This window comes from Dasypus novemcinctus, chromosome 15 (assembly GCF_030445035.2).
Source record: "Dasypus novemcinctus isolate mDasNov1 chromosome 15, mDasNov1.1.hap2, whole genome shotgun sequence".
Taxonomy (NCBI): Eukaryota; Metazoa; Chordata; class Mammalia; order Cingulata; family Dasypodidae; genus Dasypus; species Dasypus novemcinctus.
Window position 1 is genome coordinate 24,300,939 of NC_080687.1, and position 27,660 is coordinate 24,328,598.

Genomic DNA, 27,660 nt, shown 5'->3' on the forward strand with positions numbered 1-27,660 from the left:
CCTCATCCTTCTGGGAATTGTGTAGCACTGTCCTGGTCTGCTGACCCCCAGAGCAGGTCCCTCAGACAGCTTTTGGCCCTTCCGCTATTGTTTTTGTGAGAGGGTTGAGCCCTGCCTTCTTACTCTGATGCCATTTCCCCCTCCTTGGCTTTTTATCATATGGTAAGGCTCATGGTGGCTTCTTCTCTCTTCTCTTCCGTGCTCTGTTGACTTGGAGCTTCTGCCTGCTCCTTATGGCTTCTCCCTTCCATGTCTAATTTCTGTTGCTTATAAGGACTTTAACCATATTGGATTAAGCCCTGCCCCCCTCATTCAGTTTGGGCACACTTTAATAACGTCTTCAAAGGTCCTATTAACAAATAGGTGTTAGGAACTGAATATGCCTTTTGTGTGGAAACATGAATGATTCAATCTCTCATAACTTCTCTCTCTGTGAACAATACTGCCAAAGATTTGTCCTTTTTGTTGTTCTTTTATTCTTATCTGCAATATGCTGAGAGAATGGGGGACCCATGCCCAACTGATATTCTATCTAAAAATTTCTACATTTGGTAATTCTTGCTAGTATTCACCTAAAAGCAAATGCATGCTTTCACCCTTTCTTCTCATTATTTATGTTGTATTCTGGGTAATGTCTTTGTAGCTATCTACCCAATTTCCTAATTTTTCTTCACTAGTATCTAATCTGCTCTTTCAAGCTTTCAAATGATTTTACTTAAGCTATATATTTTTATTTCTAAATGTTCTGTTTGGTTCTTTCCCAAATACATTTCATCATGTTTGTTGAGACCTACTTTTTTCTTACCCATACTTTCATCCTCACTTTATTTCTTTAACCACATTAAACTTATTCATTTCTTACTCTGTAACTCATCATTTCAATATCTGATTGTGTGTACCTGTGAATCATCATTTTCTTTTTGTTTGTTTGTTCATTGTCTGCTAACCTTTGTACCAAGATATTTAAGCTACTTTCTCTCCCTTTGAAGGGCAGATGTTTTTTCTTATTCATCCTTTCACTGAGAATGTTTCTTGGAGTTTCTGGTTGCATGAGATTATCCAGTCAGACTCACCTTGCAAGAGCCCTAGGCATTGTCTTCTGTCCCTCCTGGGCTATTAAAACCAAAGCTCCAGGTTTCAGGATATTGGCAGATGCCTCCAGGCAGCTATCATTTTAGTGGCTTACCACTAGATTCCTGCTCCAATTTTGTGTGTTGGCTCCTGAGGATTTAATTTACTTTCTTGCAAGCTTATGCATGAACTTAAAAAGATGTAGATTTAAAAATTTTTATTTTACTTTATATTTATTTTATAGCAGGAATTTTTGAGGATATCAAGCCTATAAGTTTGATTGACAGGAAAATCCAGAAACTTTCAAGTTTTAAAATTCAATCTAGACACCTGTCTTATGGTTCTACTCCCTTGTTTTCACAACTAGAAAGAACTTATAACTATTTTTATACTTATTTAAATAAATGTCAATGCGAATACTGTTACACTAGTATATAGTAATACTAAATACAATACGTTTAACAAAGTTATTAAAAAATTTAAAGATATTTAACCCTAAAAGGATAACTTATTTCCTCAAAAGTTTTATATATATGACTGAAAGCTTATTTGAAATATAAACTATATATTATAATATGGAAAGGCAAAAGGCAGAAGAGAAATCTTCCTTCCCTTACTTACAGATTTAAGTAACATAACAAGATCCACTAGAAGGAGCTGACAAAGAACTTAGATTTGAGAGCAACCTTTATCATTTACTTCTGATATGTGTTGGTCAGGACTGCCACATAAAGCCACAAACACACCACGGTAAATGGTGCTCCCTGAATTTGTGTAGTGTGGCAGCTCTGATCTGATGGACTATAATATTCCTATGTTTTTATTTATTCACCTAATAAAATGAGAATCATGAGGGCTCATACCATGAATCAACAATGAAAGTACTATAGAAATGTTTGTATTGCTGGGCCTATCTTTAAGAGACCTACAAAGTTGCTATAAATTCTGCTTCCTTCTTGATTCTTGCCACTCACTGAACTCCTTAAAGAAGAGCAAGTTATATCATAAAGTGACAAAATCAACTTTTGTTAAAACCAAGGGAGTCAACACAAGAAAATGGCTAGTCCTTGTTTCCTACTGTTCCACTCTCTTTTAATCTTCACAGACAGTAGGTAAATTATTCTGTTTCATTGTCTCTATCTTCTCTTCCTTGGGTATCTATAACATTTCCTTAAATTTGAACTTGAGACGATCAGAGGAACAGTGATTACGCACCCTTTTGCTTCAAATCCTCCTACCTGCCAAAGAAGAACACCTAGCCCTGTCATAGACTGAATTGTGACACCAAAAGAATATGTTGAAGTCCTAACTCCCCCAGTATCTTTGAATGTGATCTTAGTGGGAAATGGAGTCTTTGCAGATGTAGTCAAGTAAGGTAAAGTCACACTGAATTAGGATGGCCCTAAATTCAATGACTGGCATCCTTATAAGGAGAGAGAGAGCTGGAAACACACAGAGAGGGAGAACGGCCATGTGAGACAGAGGCACACATTGGAGTGAAGTGATGCAGCCACAAGCCAGGGAATGCCAAGGACTGCTGGGAGTCCCTAGAAGCCAGGGCGAGGCAAGGAAGGATTCTTCCCCAGAGCCTTCAGAGAAAGCACGGTCCTGTCCATACCTTGATTCCCAAACCGTGAGAGAATACATTTCTGTTATTTTAAACCACCCATTTCCTGGCAATTTGTTACAGCAGCTCTGGGAAACTTGCCATGTTTGGGCCAATGATTGTTTCTTTGTCTCTGAGAGGACTTTCTTTTACCAGTTAATATTCTATCTTTCTCCTACTCTTTTTCTCCAGCCCCCTCCCCACATATACTTTACTTGTCTGGATGAGTCCACAGCAATCTTCACTGCTTGGGAAATGATGAGACAATTCTGAAGAAACTACTTGAAAAACGTATTTTTTAAGCATACCTCGAAACTACTGCAGACACTGCAGATGGACCAGATCCCCTCAGCTACACGAGGGGACCTTCAGCTGCAGGTAGCCTCAAGCGCACGGGCAGCTCCATCCGCCCTTGCCTGAGGGCTTCGTCCTGCACCTGGAGAAACTTGACTGGCTACGGTCAGGTGCAGCCTGCAACTGTGGTGGAGGTAACCGTTGTGGGAAGGGCCCTTCCCTGTGTGCTCTCAATTATTGGGGGGTGTTATTCTGACGTGTTTTCCCCACGTTTTCTCAGGGGCTGCAGTGACCCAGAGCAGCAGTTAATTCACTAATACACACCTTATGGGCTCTGTTTCCTCCCCTTCCACTTCTTTACTTTCATTTTCTGTGATCACCTCAAACACACAAAAAACAAAGCCATGTACCTCCCCCCAAATCTTTGTCTTAAGACCTGTTTTGGGGAAAACCCAAAGTCAAAGAAGGACCAAGTTAGATTTATTCCAGAAGTGCAGATTTGGTTTAGCCTTTGAAAATAAATTAATGTAGTTCATTGTACTAATAAATTAAAGGAGAAAATCCTAAGATCATCTCAGGATGCACCAAAAATTTTTTGATAAATTTTCACTTTTGTTCAGCTTAAAACTATTAGTATAATTGGCATAGCAGAAAGCTTCCTTAACCTGGAAATTTTAATCTACCAAAATCTTTGGGCAAATATTGTATAAAACAGAATTTAAAACACTCCCTTTCAAAGAGGAACAAACTATGCTTATCTTCTATACCATTTATTGTTGGTCCTAGCCAGTTTAATAAGATGAGAAAAATAAAAGGAATAAGAATTTGAATGGGGGAAACCGACTTTGGCCCAGTGGTTAGGGCGTCGGTCTACCACATGGGACGTCCTTGGTTCAAGCCCCGGGCCTCCTTGACCCGTGTGGAGCTGGCCCATGCGCAGTGCTGATGCGCACAAGGAGTGCCCTGCTACACAGGGGTGTCCCCCGCGTAGGGGAGCCCCACGCGCAAGGAGTGCACCCATAAGGAAAGCCGCCCAGCACGAAGGAGGGAGCAGCCTGCCGAGGAATGGCGCCGCCCACACTTCCCGTGCCGCTGACAACAACAGAAGCGGACAAAGAAACAAGACGCAGCAAAAAGACACAGAAAACAGACAACCGGGGGAGGGGAGGGGAATTAAATAAATGAAAATAAATCTTTAAAAAAAAAAAAAAAAAGAATTTGAATGGAAGAAACAAAACTGACATTGTTTATAGACTATCTACAAAGAAATGCCCTCTTGACATCTTAAAATTATTAGAATTAATAAAAAGGATTTAACAAAATTGCTAGCTATAAAATAAATTAAAAATCAATTTGATTTCTATACCCAAGCAACCAAGAGAAAATGTAATTGTTTACACAGGTACTATATACAATAGCAACAAAATATATAAGGTTCTATGCATAATAAAATATGTTTAAGATCTTATGGAAAATATTACAAAACTTTACTAAAAGACATTTAAAAATCATCTAAATGCCACTTGTATGGATAAGAGAATTCTATATCTTAAAGATGCCCGATGCCATCAAATTTATCCACAGATTCAATGCACTTCTAACCAAAATCTAACCAAGGTGGTGTATTAAACTTGACAAGCTGATTCCAAAATCAGCTTGAGGTCAAGAATATCCAAGATGCTCTTCAAGCAGTAGTTAAAGGAAATGCTTTACCAAATAATGAGATTTATTGATAAAATATAGTCATTAAGATAGTGCTATGTTGGCATTGGGATAAGCGAAGAGAAAAGTGGAACAGAATACAGTAAATTGACCCATAAAGTCATAGAGCCTTGACATATCAGAGATGTGCTAATTCAGATCAGTGGGGAACATTCAAATATTAAAAACATGCTTCTGAAATAATAAGAAAAAAAAAATGAAATTGAGCCCCAATCATATACCATGCACAAATACAATGCAGGTGAAATAAAGACAAATAAAAAAGAGGAGTAAATACTTCTGGCTTTGGGAGTACAGAAAAACAAAACACAAAAGCACACAGCCCAAAAAGGAAGTTTCATAAATTTGACTACATTAAAATTAAAAATTGCTGCTTCACTCAAAATGCAACATAAGGAAATGAAGTGACAAGTAACAAACCAGGAATTTGTAAGCAATACAAACCAATGAGACAAAGACCAATAACTCCACAGAAAAATGGGCAAAAATTTAGGCACTTTACAGAAAAGCAACCCAAAATTGGCTAATAAATCCATGAAAAGATGCTTAACTTCATTTAAAAACCCAGGAAAATAAAAATTGAAAGCACAATGAAACACTCTTTCACACCCATCCAAGTGGAAAATTCTAAAAAGTCAATGATACTCTGCTGGCAGAATTTTCGGTTTGTACGCTCACTTTGGAAAACAAATTTTGTTATGGATTAAAATTGAATATGTGGGAAAGCAACTGTGGCTCAATCAGTTGGGCTCCCGTCTACCATATGGGAGGCCCTGGGTTCATGTCCTGGGCTTCCTTGTGAAGGCAGGCTCACTCACATGCTACAGAGAGCCACCCAGCCCTCAGGCACTGCAGAGCACTGACTCAGCAAGGTGATGCAACAAAAAAGGGAGACAAGCAAAAACACAGAAAAGTGCACAGCGAATGGACACAGAGAGCAGACAGCAAGCAAGCTGCAAAGGGAGAGAGGAAATTAAATAAGTAAATACAGACACAGAAGAACACAAAGCAAATGGACACAGAGAGCAGACAGCACGCAAAAAGCCACAAGGGAGGTGGATTAAAAAAAATTGAATATGTGCAAAATTAAGACCATCAATTTCATGCTCATATATCCTTAAACAATATGCATAAGGATAGATATGTATGTACATGTAACTGTTAAAAATTACTTTAGCTATTAAAAATTACATGCAGCCATTTGATATTATTAATGAATTCCAAAAAAAATACGGATTATGTTTGTAAACTGGTCTATTCCTCTGGATGTTATACACTTTGATTGTATTAAATTCAGAGGTCTTACATTTACTTGATTAAATCCTAATCAGGGCTTTGATTCTACCACGTCACTAGGGCATGACCCAGGGTTGAGTCCCATCCTCTTGGAGGGTTGATAGAAATAGTCAAGAAGACACACAGAAGAAGACATGGAAGAGAACTTGGTCATTTCAGTCTTCCTATGTGACAGAAAGCAGAAGGCTCAAATAGTTAAAGCCCAGGGGAGAGCTGAGCCATTCACCCGAGAGTTTGCAGCTGTAGAGACTAGAGCCCTAAGCAGCTGAGAAGGCCTGGAAAGAAATGAGACCTTCAGCCTACAACTGAGATTGGAAGAAGCTAGGCCCACTGAGCCTTAAGAGGAAGAGAAAGGCTAAACCCTCCCAGAGATTGGCAATCATCTTGCTTCAACACGTGGCAACGGATTTGGTGAGAACGTACCTCTTATGGTACCCTGAGTTGGACTCTTTAGGATCTTGTAATTGTAAGTTTTTACCCCAAATAAATACTCCTTATAAAAGCCAACCGATTTCTGGTACTTCGCATCAGTACCCTTTGGCTGACTAATACATTAAATAATAATCAAACATACCTTTCTACAATAAGTAATTGTTAAATTAAAAATGAAAATAACTATAGATAACCTAAATATACATTGGCAGGAAAAATGAAATTGTATTCTATAATTATTGCAATCAAAATGAATGAGCTTTTGCTACATGGATCAACATGGATGACTCTAAAAAAACCTAATGTTGAATAGGGACAGAAGCTGGGGGTGGAGGGTAGTGAAGGAGGAATGGAGAATGATTGCTAATGGGGAAGGGGTTTCATTTGGGGGTGAGGAAAATGTTCCAGAATTAGATAGTGGTGAAAGTTTTACAACTTTGTGTATATACTAAAAACCACTGAATTGTACACTTTTATGGTATGTGAATTACATCTCAGTTGAGTAAATAGTGTTGAGTAAAAAAAAAAGCAAGTTAAAGAAGAATGCAAATAGTATGACAATGTTTATATAATGCTTAAAAAAAGCAGAAGGCAGAAATATTACTTATATTTACACACTCATGTGATACAATCTTAAAGACAATTAGAGGATAACAACACAAAACTTAGGGCAGCAGTAAGGCCAGTCAGGGGACTTCAAAATATTGGTGATGCTCTATTTATTAAGCTTGGAACCGAGTATACTGTTTTCAAATTATTATTATTGATTATAACTTACATATATGTTCAGTATTCTCTTGTAATGCACAATATCGCATAATTTGATAAATGAATACAAATTGTAAAGGAAAATAAAACAACATCCCACCAAAAATCTAAGAGGAGAGTAGGAAAAGTAACAGCATCTTCTCTTATAAATGTGGTAAATAAAAGAGATAAAGTACAATTAGAATATTGCTTGACCAGTAAGAAAGTCAAAAATATTAGGACCAACGTGTTGATGGGGTGAGGTTGGGGCTGTTGGTGATGGAAAGCAGGGAATAAGTTTGAGATAATTAGGATGGGAAATGATAGTATTTAGGAATGGATTGGGGTTGGGTGTGAGGGTCATAGCAAGAATGATTTGTAGTTTTCTGGCTTGCATAAGTGGATGTATGGAGACCTATTTACTAAGATAAAAAAATTCCCCCAAAATAATCATTTGTTAGTACAGTTGAATTTTTAATAATAACAAAAATGTGTAACTATAAAATGATGGCTAAATGAATTATGGTGCAATGGCATGGAGATATGTGATGCAGCCTTTAAAAGTCATGTTTTAAAAGATTGCTGGCATGTTAAGTTATAAAAGCAGATTAACAACTGTATATGCTGTATGGTTACCATTTGATACAATAACAGTTATGTGTAAGAAAAGATCGCCAAAGGGTCCTTAAAGTGCTAATAATGTCTATCACTGAGGTGCTATTATAATTAATTTTAATTTTCTTCTATTCATTTCTATCATTTAAGCCATTTCTACAATAAGCAATTGCTACTTTAATAATCATAAAAAATATATGTGGCATTTAAAAATCCAAATAAAATGTCATCAATCTCTTAAAGTGTATGGCAAGACATTTAAGTTACATGGCAGATTGCGGAAGCCACACATGAAATCTTGCTTGTTCTGAGACAGAGTGAGGGTAATCAATGGGGAAGAGATACTCCTGTATGTTTATTATGAAATAATTGTGTGATTAAGAGTTAAAAGCCTCTTTGGGCAACCAAATTACAGCTTTCATTCAGATTACTTTTCATGCATGATCATAATGCCTTCCTTCAAGGACATCAAGGACATCCCAGGTGATTCAAACTGCTTGCTCAACATAGCACCTTCTTACATGAAGTAACCTTAAGAAAGAAGTGCTGTCAGTGTGTTAAGAAAATAGTGATACATGGGGAAATTACAGCTTTTGGGAAGTAAGACTTCAAAATGTGAAAAACACTGTTTTCATTTAAATAAATTTCATTCCCTAAATGAAAAGACACTAAGAGAGTAGGTCTGCTTTATTAGATTGACCAAATATAGATGGGATCTCCCCCTGGCCTCCCTCTCCAAACTAATCCCACAGGTCACAGACAGATTTCTCTCCCCTGCTGAAGATGATCCTCTTCATTTTGATAGTTTTGGAAAATTAACAATGAGAAGAAACACATTCTAGATGACTGTAAAAGCACCTCAGAAATAGACCAAGATTTGTATTTTAATCCTTTTCCTTACAAACTACATTTTCTTCCTTAAATCCTTCTGCTTTTTTTTCATTGGTTTCGTTCTTTTTTTCCCCTTAGCAGTGGTCAAACTAAAATCAGTGCTTGTTTCAGAAACTAAATCTAGAAATATTTGTTAGATATCTACTTATTACCTTACATATATTTTCCCAGACTACACAAGATAGCACAAGAAATACTAATTTTTTAGTCATAAACCTTGTCTGACTCCTTTCATGGAGGGCTATTTTTCCTACCTCTCTCCCACTGCCTTTACCAGGAGACTCTAGGATTGATTCTTTCAGAAACTTTGAGTCTAGCTTATTCCGCCACATCCCACAGCCCTGTAACTTATGGTCACAGTTCAAAATGTAGTCCCCCTAGGTCCTCTTTTCCCTGTTCATTCTCTGTGCTCCTCCTCCCTTGACCCAACATCCATTGCTCCTCCTCTTTACAGATCCTATCACTGCACCCTCTGGAAGTCCCACATGCTTATGAAAATAAGCCTCCCATGTCAGCCCTTCAGCAGCTTGAGCAGGTGATCCATAACATGGTCTATAGAAGATACTAATGATGTAGAACAGAATCAAACAACAGCAAACATTTCATGACTGTTTATAATGTAGCAGGCAAGATTCGAAGGGCTTTGCTATACTAATTCATCTGTACTTTTCTACAACCACAAAAATATTTTATTAGAAAAAAGTATAAAAGTATAATCCAAAAGTGTATATTGAGAAAGACAATCCTGACCAGATAGTATTGAGCACCGACTGGGTGGCAGGTTCTTTTCAAAAAATATTTCAAGTGTAAAGAATGAATAAAAGAATGTCCTGGGTGGGTGTCTTAGTCTGGAAGTCTGCTATGACAAATATCTTGTAGGCTTAACAACAGGAATTTACTGGCCCATGGCTTGGAAGGCTAGAAGTCCAGAAGGAAGGTACCCACAAGGCCCTGCTTTCTCCCCAAAGTGTAGAGTTCTGGTCCTGGCTTGCTGCAGGCCTTGGGGTTCCATGGCTTGCATCTCTGCCCCCCGGCACACGGCAATCTCTCTTTCCTTGTGTCTGCTCTTCTGATTTCTGTTGCTTCTGGCTCTTCCGGTTGCACCTGACTTTCCTCTCTTAAGAAAGCATCCAGCCATGTGGATTAACCCTCATTCAGTTTGACTGCTCCTAAATAGGATCTCAGAAGAGCAGTCAGGCATCGGATTCAACCTCTATTCCAAAAGGATGTCAACATTTAGTGCCACATATTTGGTGGCATATTACATTTCTCTAACAGGGAAATCGCTGGAAATTCTTGTCCTGAAGCATGGGTAAGCTGAGGTCATTCGAAGGTAGCTGCTGGTCCTAAACAGTTGCATCCACTCTCGGTTACTAAATCAAGCAGTTCCTACAAGCTCTCAGCTTGACAAGTCAATGGAAGGGGAAGGGTGATAGGATTTGGTCCTATTCTCAAAATGTAAAAGCTGAAAAGAAGGAGCAAAGTCACGTTTACTTTGGGGGAGAGACTTGAAGCTTTACAACAAAACCTTGTAATTGAGGAATGATGGCAACTGCCTTGTCCAGCCACAAAAGAGACCCGTCACAAGGAGCCCAGAGGTGTGTGAGCACACAGAGCACACGGGTCGCATGTCTTTTTGTTTTTCCTTCTGCACACGTGAAGGGCCACATGACTGTAGTCTCTTTGCTACTTCTGCTTCCACCATGGCTGCCAACACAAACAGAACACAGAGAAACTCTTGCTTCCAGGCCACAGCTGAATTAGCCATTTTCAAAGATACTATTAAAAGTAAACCTACCATGCACCATACTTCTGACAAAAGCAGAAGTTCCTACAGCCATCTCTCTTCTCCCACAGGGTTTTCCTGACATATCCTTTCCTTTAAACCGAAGCTACTTTCCTCCTTTATCTCTCAAACACTTTCAGTAGGTTCTGTCAAGTTTCCTTTCCACTGTAAACCGACTCCCCTACTTTCTCAGTCTGTTTCTTATCTGAAACCTGGTTCCATCCGGAAAATACTAACTGCCCTCAGCCCCATGAGGATGCTGCTTATTCTACATCCCAGCGTTGTTTTTCGGGAGTCTGTATTCTTCTTGTAAGAATATTACTTGTAAACCATAATGGAAATGCCGTGCTCATTAAAAGTCCATCCCTCCCCTGTGATCTCTTGTTCATCAGGGATGTGGCTCCATTTTTCAATCCTTTTCTAGAGTATTTTCCAAGCTCTCCATTTCTACGAAGATGTCACATCAAGAAACTACTCACGTCCAGATCACAATGACTTCCATGTGGCCAAATCCAAAGGACTGCCTTCACCTCGCATCAACAGGGTTGACCCATCTCTCCCACAGTTCTCTCCTCTGTTGACTTTCACATCCGCTCACCTCCTAAGTGCTTCTTTTGAGTTTTATTTTGTGGCTCTTCTTCCTGTCCCTGACTTCTAAAATGTTAGAGTGATTTGGGCTTAATTCCTGGTGTGCTTCTCTACATGATCTCCATTCACCGTGTGATTTCAACAAATCCCACGAATTGAAATGCAGCTCTGTGCCAATGACTCTCAAACTGCTATCTGCAGCCTGATCCTCTCTGACGGTCTACCTGACATATTCACTCGGGTTCCCAACAGTTACCTCAGGCTTCGTGTGTCTAATATATATGTCTTAATTCTCTGTCCCCAGCCTTCTCTCTTCTGCCCATCTTGTCATCCACCTCATGGCCACCCGAGACCACAGGTTGAGGAGTCACTCTTGGTTCCTTTCATTCTTGATTCTTTTCTCCCTTCTCCCATACCCAAACCATTACCAAGGCCTAGCGAGGCTTTGAAAAGTAAAATTAATCATTTTTACATTTTTGAATATTGAACACGTGTGTATTTAAAAAATCAGAAAGAGTAACATGCTGAATATAAGCTTCCCCGCCTCATTGTCCCCAGGCTGCTCTTAGAGTCAGCCACTGTGACCAGCTTTGTGTCTGTACTGTAGGAGCTAGTCAATGCATATACCCATATTTTTATGTATAAAAATGGTACTGGCACAGATTGTTCCATAATTTGCTTTCCCATCCTACACAATATCTTGAAATATTATTCTGGGTCAGAATATATAGAGCTGTTTTATTCACCTTATAGCTGCATAGTATTTCAGTATATAGATGTACCAGAACTTATTTAACCAGCTGCAAACTGTTGACATTTGAGCTTTCAATCTTTTGCGAATCCAGGCAAAAATGTAATGATGATACTTGAGAGTGTGTATGATTTCACCTACGTGTATAAGTTTCAATTCCAAACAATAATGTAATTAAATAATTTCATATAGCTACAAGTACTATCTAGACCCATGTGGGTCAAGGAACATGGGCTTTTGTAAATTTGATGGATATAGTCAAATTGGCCTACATAGATGCTAGTTATCAGTCTGAATCACCAGCAGCCATGTGTAGGAGCCCATTTCCCTGCATCCTGGCAAACACACTATGGAATCAAACTTCTTGATCTTTGCCAATCTGATAGGTGAACTATTATACCATGCTGTGGTTTTAATTTGGTCTTATCTTATTATGAGAAAGGTTAAGCAAGCTTCCATAGGTTTATGAGCTTCTTGCATTTATTTTCACTGTTATGAAATTTGTTTTCAGATCTTTCACCCATTTTTATGTTACATTTTGTATTACATCTTTTTTTTTAAAAGATTTTATTTATTTCTCTCTCCTTCCCCCCTGCCCCAGTTGTCTGTTTTCTGTGTCCATTTGTTGCATGTTCTTCTTTGTCTGCTTCTGTTGTTGTCAGTGGGCACGGGAATCTGTGTGTTTTTTTTGTTGCATCATCTTTCTGTGTCAGCTTTCCGTGTGTGTGGTACCATTCTTGGGCAGACCTCACTTTCTTTCGTGCTGGGTGGCTCTCCTTACGGGGTGCATTCCTTGTGCATGGGGCTCCCCTACAGGGGGGACACCCCTACGTGGTACAGCACTCCTTGCGCGTGTTAGCACTGCGCGTGGACCAGCTCCACACTGGTCAAGGAGGCCTGGGTTTGGACCATGGACCTCCCATGTGGTAGACGGACGCCCTATCCACTGGGCCAAGTTTGCTTCCCTATATTACATCTTTTGATTATTGTCTCATGGGAGCTCTTAAGGTATTAAATAAATATACAATAAGCACTTCATCTGTGACAAGGGTTGTTGCATTTTCTTCCCAGGTTGCTGTTTGCACTTTTACTTTGTTTTTAATGGTTCCCCTCCCCACATAATTCTATTCAAGAAAGTAATTTTATAAATACTTCTTTCCTTTTCTCCTACGTTCCATGGTTTCATATTTTAGCATTTAAGTCCTTGATTCACCTGATACTTATTTTTTTTTTAAAGATTTATTTTTATTTATTTAATTCCCCTCCCCTCCCCCGGTTGTCTGTTTTCTGTGTCTTTTTGCTGCGTCTTGTTTCTTTGTCCGCTTCTGTTGTCGTCAGCGGAACGGGAAGTGTGGGCAGTGCCATTCCTCGGCAGGCTGCTCCCTCCTTCGCGCTGGGCGGCTCTCCTTATGGGTGCACTCCTTGCACATGGGGCTCCCCTATATGGGGGACACCCCTGCGTGGCAGGGCACTCCTTGCGCGCATCAGCACTGCGCATGGGCCAGCTCCACACGGGTCAAGGAGGCCCGGGGCTTGAACCGCGGACGTCCCATGTGGTAGACGGATGCCCTAACCACTGGGCCAAAGTCCGTTTCCCACCTGATACTTATTTTAATGAAAGGACACAGGGACCCAACTTTAATGTAATTTCAGATATATTCTCCAGTTTTGCCAAACCCATTTATTGAATAATCTGCCTCTTTCAAACAAAATAAAATGTCGACTTTCACACACACTACTTTCCCCTATACAGTAGCATCTATTTCGGTACTTAACACATTGGCCTTGTGATTTGACTGTCTGCCTATGTGTTCTCCACCTCCCGCTAGACTGTGAGCTCCCTAAGGGCACTGTCAGGCTCTGAGATTTTATTTTACTCCCCTTACCAGCTAATGAGCTAGGCTGTTACCATGACATGGATCCCCGTGGTGGACATGAGCTTCTTGGGTCAGAGACTCACGGCACAGCCAGCAGCATGATTTGCTTGGGTTCCTTTTGCTCCTCAAGCACAATGGGAGTGACATGGGAACACCCAGAAATGTCACACGTGCCAGGTGGTTGGGGAACAGCTGAGGAACACTGAGTTTGGGGAATCCGCCTCTTCTGTCGTCCTGGAGGAAGCCATTACCTTATCCCTCAGGGGTTTTCGCTGCCAACACTGGCCTGGGTAGGGGGAAGCCAGGGCCTTGCACTTTTGGCAGGTAGAGCAAGAGCATGGGAGCATGGGAGCTCCATAGAGTGCTATCTCTCCGCTCAGGCACAGCCAGGTTGCTGCTTAGCTTTGCGTTTTGGGGTGCCCACAGGACCAAATACAGTGCCTGGCACCAAGAAGTGCTTCAAATTTGCTGGCAAGTTTGACCAGATCCAATATTTCACTGGGTTAGTATCAGTTTATCACTGGATAACACAACTGGAAATCATACATTTGGTATTATTCTATTCTAAAAGGATAGTTCCTGTAGACACAGGCAGATCATTAGTCTAAAACATTAGCTTTTAAAAAAACGTAGCTCATAAGTAAGCTACATTTAGAAGAATTACTAAAGTTTGACTAATTAAAACTAATTCCATGGACCAAAAGTTAGAGAATGTATTTACTGTCCTCATTTCCCTTGAAGTCAGGGGTTCTTAACCTTTTTTGTTCCACAGACCCCTTTGCTGGTCAGGTGAAAACCATGGACCCCTTACTAAGTCCACACTAAACTTGTATTATTTAAGAAATAGATCATACCCACTCCAACACACCCCCACAAGAATAATGGTTTTTCAAAATTTTCAATTCAAGATCAGGGACCCCCTGAAATCCTGGTTACGAGCCTCTGCTCTAAGTGTTCAGTTGATAAGCTGAAGACATGCACTGGATTTAAGCACCCTTAGTCTCTTTTAAAGAGATGTGTCTTGTTTAGAAAACGGGCACTTGTTTATTAACACTAAAATGTTTTAATTATGTATTATGTTTGAAATTGTAACCCAATTACAACTAGGAATACTATCCAGAAAACAAACCTGGGAAGACATAAATGGGTTTTCCCTTCCTATGAAATTAGAGATTGCAAACACCATTTAGAAATGAAAAAAGTGAACTCCTTATCTAAGAACCCAAAGAAAAGCAGAACCAATGGAAAACAGGGCCACACAACAGCAAATAGTTTAGCCCTATTTCAGAACCATTTGGAAATGAATGACAGGAAATCCAGTATCACTAAAATGTAGTTGTCCATTTCCACCTGAACACTGAATAAGAATGTAATCCCATGGATGATGCTTTCTGGGGAGGCACACTACAAGATATTTAACAGTGGATGTGGAGGTGTCACAAAGACCTCATTGAAGCTGAAGGACTGAAAACAGCTCAGAATAATTTTTAAATTCATTTAAATGAACATTTAGCACCAATAAATTAAACATTTAAAACAAGACTTAAAGTTGCCTCAATTTATCTTCTGCTCTTTCTCATATATCCTTTTTCTTCCTTCTAAGTGCAAACATAATTTTAATTAGAAGATACTTCTGTTTACCCAAGATGGAGTTCAGCTCTTGTTTTCTTCCTATACCTTAATATTACCTTTTTCCCGGAATTTCCCGAATATATCATCTGATGTGAACAGTTCATACTTTGTGAAATTTCCTAGGCTTAAAGATGAAAAATCGCTTTTTCTCTACTATAAACCATTAGTAAGAAGAGGCTGAAATACCAACATGAGGAATTAAAATTAAGTATTAAGAAAAAAATTGGCTAATCATGGTTAAAATAATTTTGGTTTCCAAATTATGCATTGTAACATTGTAACAAAATGTAGAAAAAAAATATTTCCCAATGAATCATTTCAGAAAAATCGTGACTTATTTTTTAGATAGACACCTAAAGAGGCAAAAACCTATATTCTGGATAATTCCTAGAATATGTTTGACACTTAGCAGGTATTTAATATATGCTTAGTAACTTAATTTATTTTTAATATTTGTTCATTTTTAATATTTTGAATTGCAAATGATGTAAATTCACATGCATAATAATGGATAATTTAACTTTTCTATTATTCTATACCCCAAAAATAATGTAATTTAAAACAATGAGGGTAAATGACAATCTGCATGCTAATTTCCTTTGTAACTTTTACTTTGAGGAACAAGGGTGCTATTTCAAAATTATATTATATTTTTAGTGTAAAGAAAATTTTAAATTATGTACCCATTTACCAAAATAAAAACAGAAAACTATTAAGTTCAAAATATCAATATATTTCATTTTCTGGGTGTCTTTTTAAATGCAGTGCCTTATTAATTCTTATTTTGTACTATCTAAAAAAACATGTTGCTTTATAAACTAACTTAAAAGTATTTTCAATATATATATATATTTCTCTTTTTTTTAATAAGACAAAGCTAGGCTAATCTATGAAGCTTTAATAAAGGAGTAGCAAACATTAAAATGCAGGCTGATGATTACCCTGCTAGTAGTAATTCTTAGAATGCATTTATCTGAACTGAAATCTTCATTTAACAGTCAGCGGGAAATAGCAATAATTAGCATGTGCTTTAATTTCACAAGTTACTGCTTAATTTTCTTGTGAGCTTCACTAATCTATATTTCCTCAAGTTACTTTAGTCCAGTTAATATCATTTAGGTTATATGTGTTCTAAAGTATAATACATATGTTAATAACTCATCATTCTTCTTAAATATTGTATACTACTTACATGGACTCAGGACAGATTAGTAAAGACTACCCAATAGAGGAATTAAAAGACCTAGGCTCAATTCTCACTTGTGTTATAATTATGTAATTTTATAATCTGAACTATGGGAGAATAATACATTTATTTATCCCACGTTTGTAAGAATTAAGATCGATAATTATATGAATATATAAATACACTGATAACCTACCCTCCTTGCTAATTATTACTATTATTGCCATTTTATGTATCAGCCTTTTTGATTATCATCTTTAGATAGAAGTACCTCAAGGACATGTTTGGCAGCAAATAAATCAAGTCTTCTGATTCCTTCACTCTGTTTGGTTAACTTAGCTCTGAACACCACCACCAACTCTCTCTAGAATATCTCTATCATTTGCATTGCCTAGTCAATTAAGAAAATGTAAGTTATACATTCAGAATTGATAAATAAGTCATGAGTACGAGTTCAAATTATTTTACTCAGTGAACATTTTGACATTTACTGAACTGTACTTGTTATTTATATTTTTTAAAAATTATTTTTCTTCCCCATCCCTACTGTTTCAAGCTTTGCTTTTCAATATCTCTCAAGATGATTTTGGCTTATTTTAAAAAGAATTTGCAATTGATGGGTCAGTTTAAAGGGAAACAATGGCTTAAAAAAAAAAAAAAAAAAAAGCTTTCCAGAGAAGGACATCTTGATTTTAACTATTACACTTGCTCTAAACATTCCAAAATAATCCTGAATTTAAGATTATTGTCTGTTTTCATTTTGTTGGCTAGATAAGTTTTCTAAAATGGACACTGATATCAATTCTTAAACAATCATACTTTGTTAGTAAATAAGCAAACTAAAATGGTTTTTCCAACATTAGAAATTTTTTTGCACTTACAGATTTACTCGTTCCTCACTTGCTATCTGATACTGCTCTTAGTCACTTATTGATATTTCTTTGTTTGATCTCGAATTGTTTCTATCAACTTTTAAAATTTCTGTTAGGTTAGAATCAACTTTTGACAACAGCAGTCATCATTTTGGCAGTGATAACTCACATGAGAGCCCCAAATCTGCCTTGGGAAGAAACATTGCCAGTTGGTGGCAGCATTCACAAGAGTGGGTCGCATTTCCTCTGTTATCTTTAGGTTGAATTTCAAAACAACTCTAGAAAACAGACTCAGAAGGCAAGCCTGGAAACAGCACGTGAGCAATTGTAGGAAAGTGGAAGGTTTCCGACTGTATTCCAGTTCCATTAAACACTAGAGCTTCTGGCAAAAAGCAGAGTGGTTCATGACTTACTGTTTACCTCCTAAGCAGTTTACAAAAACGGGGCAAGAGCTTGCTCCTATAATAAACAGTGGAATCAATGAACACAGGCTGATCTTTCCCCCTTTGTAACATTTGTACTCTGTTCAAGGACACTCCCAGTGATCGTCATTGCTCATCCTCCTCCCTCTCCCAGAAAATATAGCTGTGTCATGTTAGAGACATTTTTTAATGTCATCTGCCCATGAGCTACAGATTGAAAAGCAGGCAATTTTGTTCTCTTCTGATAGGAAACGTTTTGTTTTAAAGCAAAACAAAAACAACCATTTTAACCCAGCAGTTAGAACACTAAAAGCTAGCAATACACAGGACACCAATTGAGTCATGCAAATCTAAGTGTATTATGTTACAGGGGCCCAAGCATTCCAAGGAACAGAGATGTTCTAAGTAGTGTGTGTGTGTACGTGTGTGTGTAATACGATTTAAAGCAATGTTACACCACTGTTAATATATAATTTTCACTTCAGTCATTGAAAGTCTTTAGGCAAAAAAAAAGTGATTTTTCTTTAAATCTAGAAATTCATTCTCAAAATTCAAATGCAACGAAATCCAGGGTTGTGCTAATATGAATTTTAAATTTCTAACTGCAGTCACTTTTTAATTGGGTGTTGATATTCCTTCAACATAATTATATTTCATATAATTCTATCGTGAAAATGTTTTGGATATTGGGTTAGCTGCATTTGAGCCTACTACATATGTACTTTTCGTAGCAGTTTTAATTCAATTCACCCACTTTTCAGAAGAATTCTTATTTAAAAATTCAGTGTAGTTTGCTCCACCATATATATAAATGAAATAATCATGTTTAAATCCCACCCCCCCATAAGCATTTAGGTAAGGAGTATCTAAAAATAAATTCAGTATCTTTAATGATTAGAACAAATACTAACTTGTAAAGCCTTTACAATTTCCAGGGAACTGATACAATCTATTAGCAAATAGAGATTCTTTAAGTATTTGCAACTCCATACAAGATAAGAAATGACACAAACAACAGTTACATTCTCTCATGTAAATCATTCTGTTGCACATACACAGAGTTAGCATGTTACAAAATTCTTGTGAAATTTCAGTTGAAACATATTAGCAAATAGATTTGTAAAGAAAAACTTGCCGCTAAAGTGTACTGAAGTTCCCCATGAATCCTAGATGAGAAAAAGGTCTTCAGTGCTCAATTCATTGAGCAGAGAAATGGATATTTATTGAAGGAGGTACTGAGCCACACTACTTAAAGCGAAATTTGATGAAATGTTGACACTCTTTTTAAAGTCCAAACATATCCCTTAACCTCTGAAGTAAAAAATCTGTATCTCCTAGACTACATTTTAAAGGAAAGCTATTCTAACAGGTCATATAGTACTCCACATAAAGATCTGCTTAGTCAGTTTTTAGATTTAGTTCATCTAGACACAAAATACAGCCGAATATCCGCAGGGTTAAAAATTTAAAAAGAAAAATAACCTCAGAAGCACTGACCTTTTCATATGCCTTTCTTCTCTGTCCTATATGAAACTAAAGAAGAAAACTAATAGACATTCATTATTTTAATACTGTTGTATTATGAATTTGGGACACATTTAATCTCTGAACTTTGATGAAACTGATTACTTTATGAAAGGAAATTAAGTTGTTCTAAAAAGGAGTTTTTCTGTTAATAGTAGAATCCCTGCCAATAAGATTCTATGTAAAACTCTCTTTGCTAAAAGATATGGCCACTTTGTTAACTGTAAGAAAGGAAAGAAAACTGCCAACGAAAGATCTTGGACCATGAGAAAAAATTTCAACCAGGCTGTTTGCTGGCAACAGGCCATGCAAGCAGCTCCTGGCCCTGCAGTAGAGAGCATATTGGCAGATGTTATTAGCTGACTTTTGCTGAAAAAGTATGGGAGAACAGTTGGAAAATCACAAGGTGTAGAACAAGCTTTAAATAAATAAATAGCTTATTTGGCAATAGAAAGTGGGAACGATAAAGAGTTCCTTGGTTGAAGAAGAATATTGGGATGCTGCTAATTCAGAATTTCTTAGCGTTCGTTTCATGGACTGACTCCCTGAGAACTGAAATTGCACCTCCCACAATTGTATGCAGAGGTTCTAGGACTTCAGAATTACAATTAATTTGTGGTTTTGCTGCAGGAGATTCATAATCTTTATGGTATGATAATGCCACTGCTATAGGTGATAATTCTTTTTCTTTCCCTTTTTTACCCCTCACAGGGTAACTGAGGTTGTAAATAGGCAAAATGCTCACTTCAATTTAGGCTCTACGCTTGTCAATTAGAACTTCTGAGACATTGACTTAAAAATACAGACATTTAGAATTAGAATAGCCTTAAGAACAGCAACAACAAAACTAAGAAAATATTAATGACACTTGTTAAAATCTGCTAGGTGCAGCAAATAAATATTCTACAAATATACGAAAATCTAATGTATTAAAAATCACGATCTGAAAAGAATGACACAATTACAAAAGATACTTTCTCAGAGGAAATCCTTATCACCTAAGACTGAAAAGATTGCTCTCAATATCACTGACAGCTCTTTAGGGCTACTTTATGGAATATTAAGGAATATATACAGAGGTCACATTTACCTCTCTCATAAAGTAGGATGTAAATTATTACAAAGCCAATAAAATTGGGCCACATTTTCTTCAAGCTCCGAGATAAGGAATCCTTTCTTTCTTCTCTACATAGACATATTGCTAGGCAACATTTGTTAACATAAAAAGGCAACAAGATCTCAAAAGAATAGACTAGAATAGAAAACTGAAGCACAATGTCCATAAAAGCAGTGCCCCCCAAACACACACACACACACACACACACACACACAATTTTAAGTGACATTCCTTGAAGTATTCTTCTTTTTCAGTATGGATTAAAATGGAGGGTATACTTGTTTGAGTTAACTTTTATTATATTTTGTCACGCTGATTCAACTCCAAATTATGCCATTCGATATGCCATAATCTTTAAGGCACATTTTATACGAAATATTTAAGAATATATAGCACTTTTTCCAAAATTATTCTTAAAGTGTTTTCATTAAAGACTTTATTACATTTCATTTCATAACATTAGAAATTTTACGTTCTAAAGGGCATCGAAAGGAAAAGTTACAGGACTTAATAAAAAAAACAAGATTACAGTAAGATAAATTTCTTCAGATTATTTCATAAAGGCAAACATTTAAAAAGGGGGGGGGGGGGCGATTTTGTTTGTTTATCCTTCTTACTTTCTACAGGACCCAGAATCTGCTCTGATCTGAACTCAGGGAATTCCCACCCTCAAACCAGTCGCCCTCACTTTGCATTTTAGAAGGTGCAATTGTTCAGATACTTATTTGTAACCGACTTTGAAAGTCACAAAAGCCACGTAGATACAAAAAGCCGTAGTACTTCTTCAAGGGCATCTTCAACTCCGCAGTCGCTGGCAAGATAAGGCACTAACAGGTACGGAGACGCCCACTTGCGATCTGCGAGCGGGCGCAGTGGCGGGCTGGGGGGGGTGGGGTGTCTTTGCGGGAGGCGGACACCCCGCAGCGGAAACGCGGGCTCCCTGGGGTTGTTTTCTTGCAAGTGCCCGCCCCTTTCCCTGCACTATGGAAGCTGCATTTTTCTATGCTGGCTTGTCCTCCTCCTCCCATTACATCCAAAACAGGATTTCAACTTCCCGAGAACCTGACAAGTAAATAAGTGCTGATGACACCCCCCGAAAGAGACCTCGAACGCGGGGTGGGGTGAGGGCGCTCACTCTTCACGCACGGCGCACCCCTTCCCCCACCCCAGCCCCGGACTGCTCCTTGAGAAGGTGGGAAACCGGGAGAGGATGGATCGAATACTGCTTTGGGAGAGAAACCCGGCTGAGCGAAGCCTGCGCGGGCCCAGGGTTTCCGGGGAGCTTCCCTTTCATCCGAGTCCCCCGCAGAGGCCCGCACCGTTTGGTCGCCTGGCCTTGGCCCCCTCCCCGCACCCCGGCCCCCCGCTTTCCTTCCCGTAAAGGGCTTGAAGCTATTGATCCTGAGCTCACCGTGTGACTAATTTGGATGCTCGTAAACAAGCGCCGGCGGGCCCTGCACACCGCCACCCCCGTGCTGACGAGCACCCGGGAGCACAGCACCGGCGCAAACAACCCCGCTGCGGGAGCGCGCCGCCACCCCGCCTCTGCTCCGGGCACCCGAGCCCCGGCCGCAGGCTCCACTTCGCCGAGAAGGGAGGGCGGAATGCGCGTGGCAACGGAGAGGGCAGCCCCGATTCACCCGCACCTCCTCGCGCCTCTGCCCCCCGAGGCCCCGCCGTGATCCGGGCGGCGGCGGGGGTGGGGATGGGATGCGGGGCGCGGGCGGGGGTGCTGCCCGCCCCCTCCCCTTCCGCCTAGCCCTGAGCTACCCGCCTCTGCCTTTGATCCTCACCGGGCCCCCCACTTCCCCCTTCCAGGCCGCCCGACCAGGCTTCCCTTCCCAGCGGAAGCGAGAAGATAAATGAAGGCAGTCAAAGGCGGGAGGGAGAGGTCCTCCACGGCGCCCCCCGCGCCCGCCTCGCCCCGCCCCTTCTCCCCGCTCCCTTTTCACGCTCTGGGTGGCATTTCCTTCGCGTGCATCAACAACAAGCCTCTGATTAATGAGGCACCGGGGCGCCGGGCCCCCACCCCTGGCGGGGCCCTCCATCCTCCGCGGGCGGGGGAGGGAACCGGCGGGAAACGCTGCTGAAGGAGACAAGCCGGGCGCCGGGTGGCTGGGGGCCCGCAGGGGCGCCGCGCGGCCCGCCCCGCTCCCGAGCCCGCGCGCCCCATTGGCTCGGGGCGCCGTCCGTCCCGGGGCGCGGCCGCCAATGCGGGGCGCGGGAGGGGGAGGAGCGGCGGCCGGCCCCGCGCTCGTGTGTGTGCCTGCGTAACGCCGAGTCACATGTTGTTTTGCTCTTCTTAGTTCAGTCACTCGGTGCGCGATGTGTTACTCACTGTTCAACTGGGACCGAGACGAGCAGGAGTCGCCGTTGGCAGCAGCAGCAGCAGCAGCTCGGGTGGCGGCGGCGCGGACCCCGGGTCCCCCGGCGCACCTCGGCTCCCCGGAGCGCGGCTCGCAGTCGGCGGCCGCGGCAGCAGGACAAGTGCAGCCGCGGGCGGCTTAAGCTCGGGCCCGGCGGCGGGCGGCTCGGACACCCGGACTGTCTCCCCATCGCGCGACTGTCCCCAGGCGGCCGCGCAGCCCGAGACCCTGGAGAGGGAGCGGCCGTGGGAAGTTGGGCACGGGAGGGCGGCTGCCGGCCGCGAGCCGGGCATCCTCGGAGAGACCCCCGGAGGCTGCCGGAGCCCGGCGGGGCGCTGCGCCACCGCGCCTCGTCGTCCTCCCGCGGGCTCCCCTTGATCCTCAGGCACCTCTCGGGCGCGAGCACCGGTCGCTCGGGTGAGGAGGAGACCCGTGCCTCCCCGGCCTCTCCCCAGCCCCCCTCCTTCCCCGCCCCTGGGTTGGGGGCGGCCGGGAGCGGAGCGCCCAGGATGGCGAGCCCGCCGCTGAACGGGCTCCCCACCCCGCCCGGGGCCGGCGGCGGCGACGGCGGCGGGAGCGCAGGGGGCGGCGGCCCGAACCTCAACAACAACAACAACAACAACAACCACAGCGTGCGGAAGTGCGGCTACCTGAGGAAGCAGAAGCACGGACACAAGCGCTTCTTCGTGCTCCGCGGGCCCGGGGGCGGCGCGGGCGGCGAGGAGCCGGCGGCGGGCGGGGGCCAGCCGCCGCAGCCCCCCCGGCTCGAGTACTACGAGAACGAGAAGAAGTGGAAGAACAAGTCGGGGGCCCCGAAGAGGGTGATCGCGCTCGACTGCTGCCTCAACATCAACAAGCGCGCCGACGCCAAGCACAAGTACCTCATCGCCCTCTACACCAAGGACGAGTACTTCGCCGTGGCGGCCGAGAACGAGCAGGAGCAGGAGGGCTGGTACCGCGCGCTCACCGACCTGGTCAACGAGGGCCGCGCGGGCGCCGGCGACGCGCCCTCCGCGCGCTGCCCCGCCGCCGCCGCCAGCGCCGCGTCCTGCAGCGCCTCCCTGCCCGGCAGCGGCGTCTTCGGCGGCTCGGCCGGCGCCGCCGACGACAACTACGGGCTCATCGCGCCCGCCACCTCCGTCTACCGCGAGGTCTGGCAGGTGAACCTGAAGCCCAAGGGCCTGGGGCAGAGCAAGAACCTGACGGGCGTGTACCGCCTGTGCCTGTCGGCGCGCACCATCGGCTTCGTGAAGCTCAACTGCGAGCAGCCGTCGGTCACGCTGCAGCTGATGAACATCCGCCGCTGCGGCCACTCGGACAGCTTCTTCTTCATCGAGGTGGGCCGCTCGGCCGTCACGGGCCCCGGCGAGCTCTGGATGCAGGCCGACGACTCGGTGGTGGCGCAGAACATCCACGAGACCATCCTGGAGGCCATGAAGGCGCTGAAGGAGCTCTTCGAGTTTCGGCCGCGCAGCAAGAGCCAGTCGTCGGGCTCCTCCTCCACGCACCCCATCAGCGTGCCCGGCGCGCGGCGCCACCACCACCTGGTCAACCTGCCCCCCAGCCAGACGGGCCTGGTGCGCCGCTCGCGCACCGACAGCCTGGCGGCCACCCCGCCGGCGGCAGCCAGCGCCAGTGCGGCGGCGGCCGCCAAATGCAGCTCCTGCCGGGTGCGCACGGCCAGCGAAGGGGACGGCAGCGCCGGCGCGGCGGGCGGAGGGGGCTGCAGACCCGTGTCGGTGGCCGGGAGCCCCATGAGTCCCGGGCCGGTGAGGACGCCTCTGAGCCGCTCGCACACCCTGAGCAGCGGCTGCAGCGGCCGTCCGAGCAAGATGATGCTGGCGCCGGCAGGGGGCGCCCTGCAACACAGCCGCTCCATGTCCATGCCCGTGTCCCACTCTCCCCCTGCGGCCACCAGCCCGGGCAGCCTCTCGTCCAGCAGTGGACACGGCTCGGGCTCCTACCCGCTGCCTCCAGGCCCGCACCCGCACCTGCAGCACCCCCTGCACCATCACCAGGGCCAGCGGCCCTCCAGTGGCAGTGCCTCTGCCTCGGGCTCCCCCAGCGACCCCGGGTTCATGTCCTTGGATGAGTATGGCTCCAGCCCCGGCGACCTGAGAGCCTTCTGCAGCCACCGAAGCAACACTCCCGAGTCGATCGCAGAGACCCCTCCTGCCAGGGACGGCAGTGGGGGCGAGTTGTATGGGTACATGACCATGGACAGGCCTTTGAGCCACTGCGGCCGCCCCTACCGCAGAGTCTCGGGGGACGGGGTTCAGGACTTGGACAAAGGGCTGAGGAAAAGGACTTACTCCTTGACCACACCTGCCCGCCAGCGGGCAGTGCCCCAGCCCTCCTCCGCCTCCCTGGACGAATACACCCTGATGCGGGCCACCTTCTCGGGCAGCTCAGGCCGGCTCTGCCCGTCTTGCCCGGCCTCATCTCCCAAAGTGGCCTACAACCCCTATCCTGAGGACTACGGGGACATAGAGATCGGCTCCCACAGGGGCTCCAGCAGTAATCTTGGAGCGGACGATGGCTACATGCCCATGACCCCTGGCGTGGCCCCGCTGGTGGGTGGTGGCAGCTGCAAGAGTGATGACTATATGCCCATGAGTCCCACCAGCGTGTCTGCCCCCAAGCAGATCCTGCAGCCACGGGTTGCTGCTTCAGCCTTGCCCCCCTCCGGAGCTGCAGTGCCAGCCCCAACCTCTGTGGCTGTCAGAGGCTTTCCAGTGAGTGGAGGAAGCTACAAGGCCAGTTCCCCGGCAGAGAGCTCCCCCGAGGACAGTGGCTATATGCGCATGTGGTGTGGCTCCAAGCTGTCCATGGAGAATTCCGACAGCAAGCTGCTTCCTAACGGGGACTACCTCAACATGTCCCCTGGTGACGCGGGCACCTCCTGTACCCCGCCTGACTTCTTCTCAGCCGCCTTGCACAGTGGTGGAGACATGCTCAAGGGTGTCCCTGGCTACTGCTACAGCTCTTTGCCCCGCTCCTACAAGGCTCCTTACACCTGCCACGGGGACAGCGACCAGTACGTGCTCATGAGCTCCCCGGTGGGGCGGATCCTTGAAGAGGAGAGGTCGGAGCAGCAGTCCAGCCCGCAGGCGCCAGCCACCCCGTCGGCCAGCACCTTTGGGGCCAGTGGGGGCAGCCACGGCCAGCCTCACCACCCAGTAGTGCCTTCGCCCGTGAGGCATAGCGGCGGCAGCAGTGGCGGCGGTGGCGGCAGCCGGCCCGAGGGCTTCCTGAACCAGCGCTGCCGGGCGGTGCGGCCCACTCGCCTGTCCCTGGAGGGCCTTCAGACTCTGCCCAGCATGCACGAGTACCCTCTGCCGCCCGAGCCCAAGAGCCCGGGCGAGTACATCAACATTGACTTCGGAGAGGCGGGAGCCCACCTGTCACCACCTGCCCCCCCGCTGCTGGCCTCGGCAGCCTCGTCCTCCTCGCTGCTGTCAGCCAGTAGCCCGGCCTCCTCCCTGGGCTCTGGCACCCCTGGCACGAGCAGCGACAGCCGGCAGCGCTCCCCGCTCTCCGACTACATGAACCTCGACTTCAGCTCGCCCAAGTCGCCCAAGCCGGGCGCCCAGAGTAGGGACCCTGTAGGCTCTTTGGATGCCCTTCTCTCCCCGGAGGCCTCCCCCTACCCACCCCTGCCGCCTCGGCCTTCTGCTCCTTCCTCTTCCTGCTCCCAGCCCCAGCAGCCACCCCCACCGCCACCACCAGGGGAGCTGTACCGACTGCCTCCAGCGTCGGTTGCCGCCACCTCCCAGGGCCCCGGCGCTGCCCCTTCTTCGTCCTCTGAGACCAGGGACAATGGTGACTACACCGAGATGGCCTTTGGCGTGGCTGCCACCCCGCCACAACCCATTGCGGCACCCCCGAAGCCAGAAAGTGCCCGCGTGAGCAGCCCGACGTCTGGGGTGAAGAGGCTGAGTCTCATGGATCAGGTGTCGGGGGTGGAAGCCTTCCTGCAGGCTAGCCAACCCCCAGACCCCCACCGAGGCGCCAAGGTCATCCGCGCCGACCCGCAGGGGGGCCGGCGCCGCCACAGCTCCGAGACCTTCTCCTCGACCACCACTGTGACCCCCGTGTCCCCGTCCTTCGCCCACAATCCTAAGCGCCACAACTCGGCCTCGGTGGAAAACGTCTCTCTCAGGAAAAGCGGCGAAGGTGGCAGCGGCGGTGGGGGCGCAGGCCTGGGCGGGGCAGAGGAGCCACCAGCCTCCCCCCACCAGGTACAGCCATCCCTCCCTGTGCCGTCGCTTCCCCAGCCGCCGAGACCGTGGACACAGGGTCAGCCAGGGGGGTTGATCGGTTGCCCGGGGGGCAGTGGTTCTCCAATGCGCAGGGAGACCTCGGCCGGTTTCCAGAATGGTCTCAACTACATCGCCATCGACGTGAGGGACGAGACTGCGCTGCTACAGCAGCAGCAGCAGCACCAACAACCGGGAGACAAGAACTCCTGGGGCCGGAACCGGAGCCTTGGCGGGCTCATCAACGCTGTGGGTGGCGGCGGCACCCCCGGGGTGTGTGGGGGACCGGGCTCTGGTGCCCTGCCCTCGGCCAACACCTACGCCAGCATTGACTTCTTGGCGCATCACCTGAAGGAGGCCGCTGCTGTCAAAGGTGAGGCCTTTTGACTTTGGTGTTGGAGAGGAGGAAGGATTGGGGAGTATGTGAGGGTCTCCCGGTTTCATCCCTCTGCCCTTTGTGCAGCGCCTTGACCTGAATGCCTAAATGCTGGCGCAGGTGTGGTGTTTGGTTTTACATCTGGTTCCCACATCCTCCTCTTTCTCCAAAGAACTTGCCAAGAGCAGTCAAATAGTCTTTGAGATGAATGTGACGCTTCCGACATGGAA

The 27,660-nt window shown here is 44.7% G+C and overlaps 1 protein-coding gene and 1 long non-coding RNA gene across 6 annotated transcripts in view; one reads left to right on the top strand and one right to left on the bottom strand.

The window, feature by feature from the left end:
* Window positions 1-23,802, bottom strand: part of LOC139436525 (uncharacterized) — a 35,167-nt gene extending 11,365 nt beyond the window's left edge. Inside the window, exon 1 of one of the 3 annotated variants that reach the window (XR_011645806.1) lies at window positions 23,677-23,802. This is a non-coding gene — a long non-coding RNA (uncharacterized lncRNA). Of the gene's footprint in view, window positions 1-17,535; window positions 17,759-23,445; window positions 23,566-23,676 lie in introns of those variants that run through there. The other 2 variants (XR_011645807.1, XR_011645805.1) reach the window with 2 other exon arrangements.
* The window catches only part of IRS2 (insulin receptor substrate 2), a 30,609-nt gene continuing 25,649 nt past the window's right edge, over window positions 22,701-27,660 (top strand). For all 3 annotated transcript variants that reach the window (XM_058276430.1, XM_004471195.3, XM_058276431.1), the window contains exon 1: window positions 22,701-27,427. In XM_058276430.1, the coding sequence (XP_058132413.1) occupies window positions 23,305-27,427 (4,123 nt within the window). In that variant the 5' untranslated portion in view covers window positions 22,701-23,304. The remainder of the gene's footprint in view (window positions 27,428-27,660) is intronic.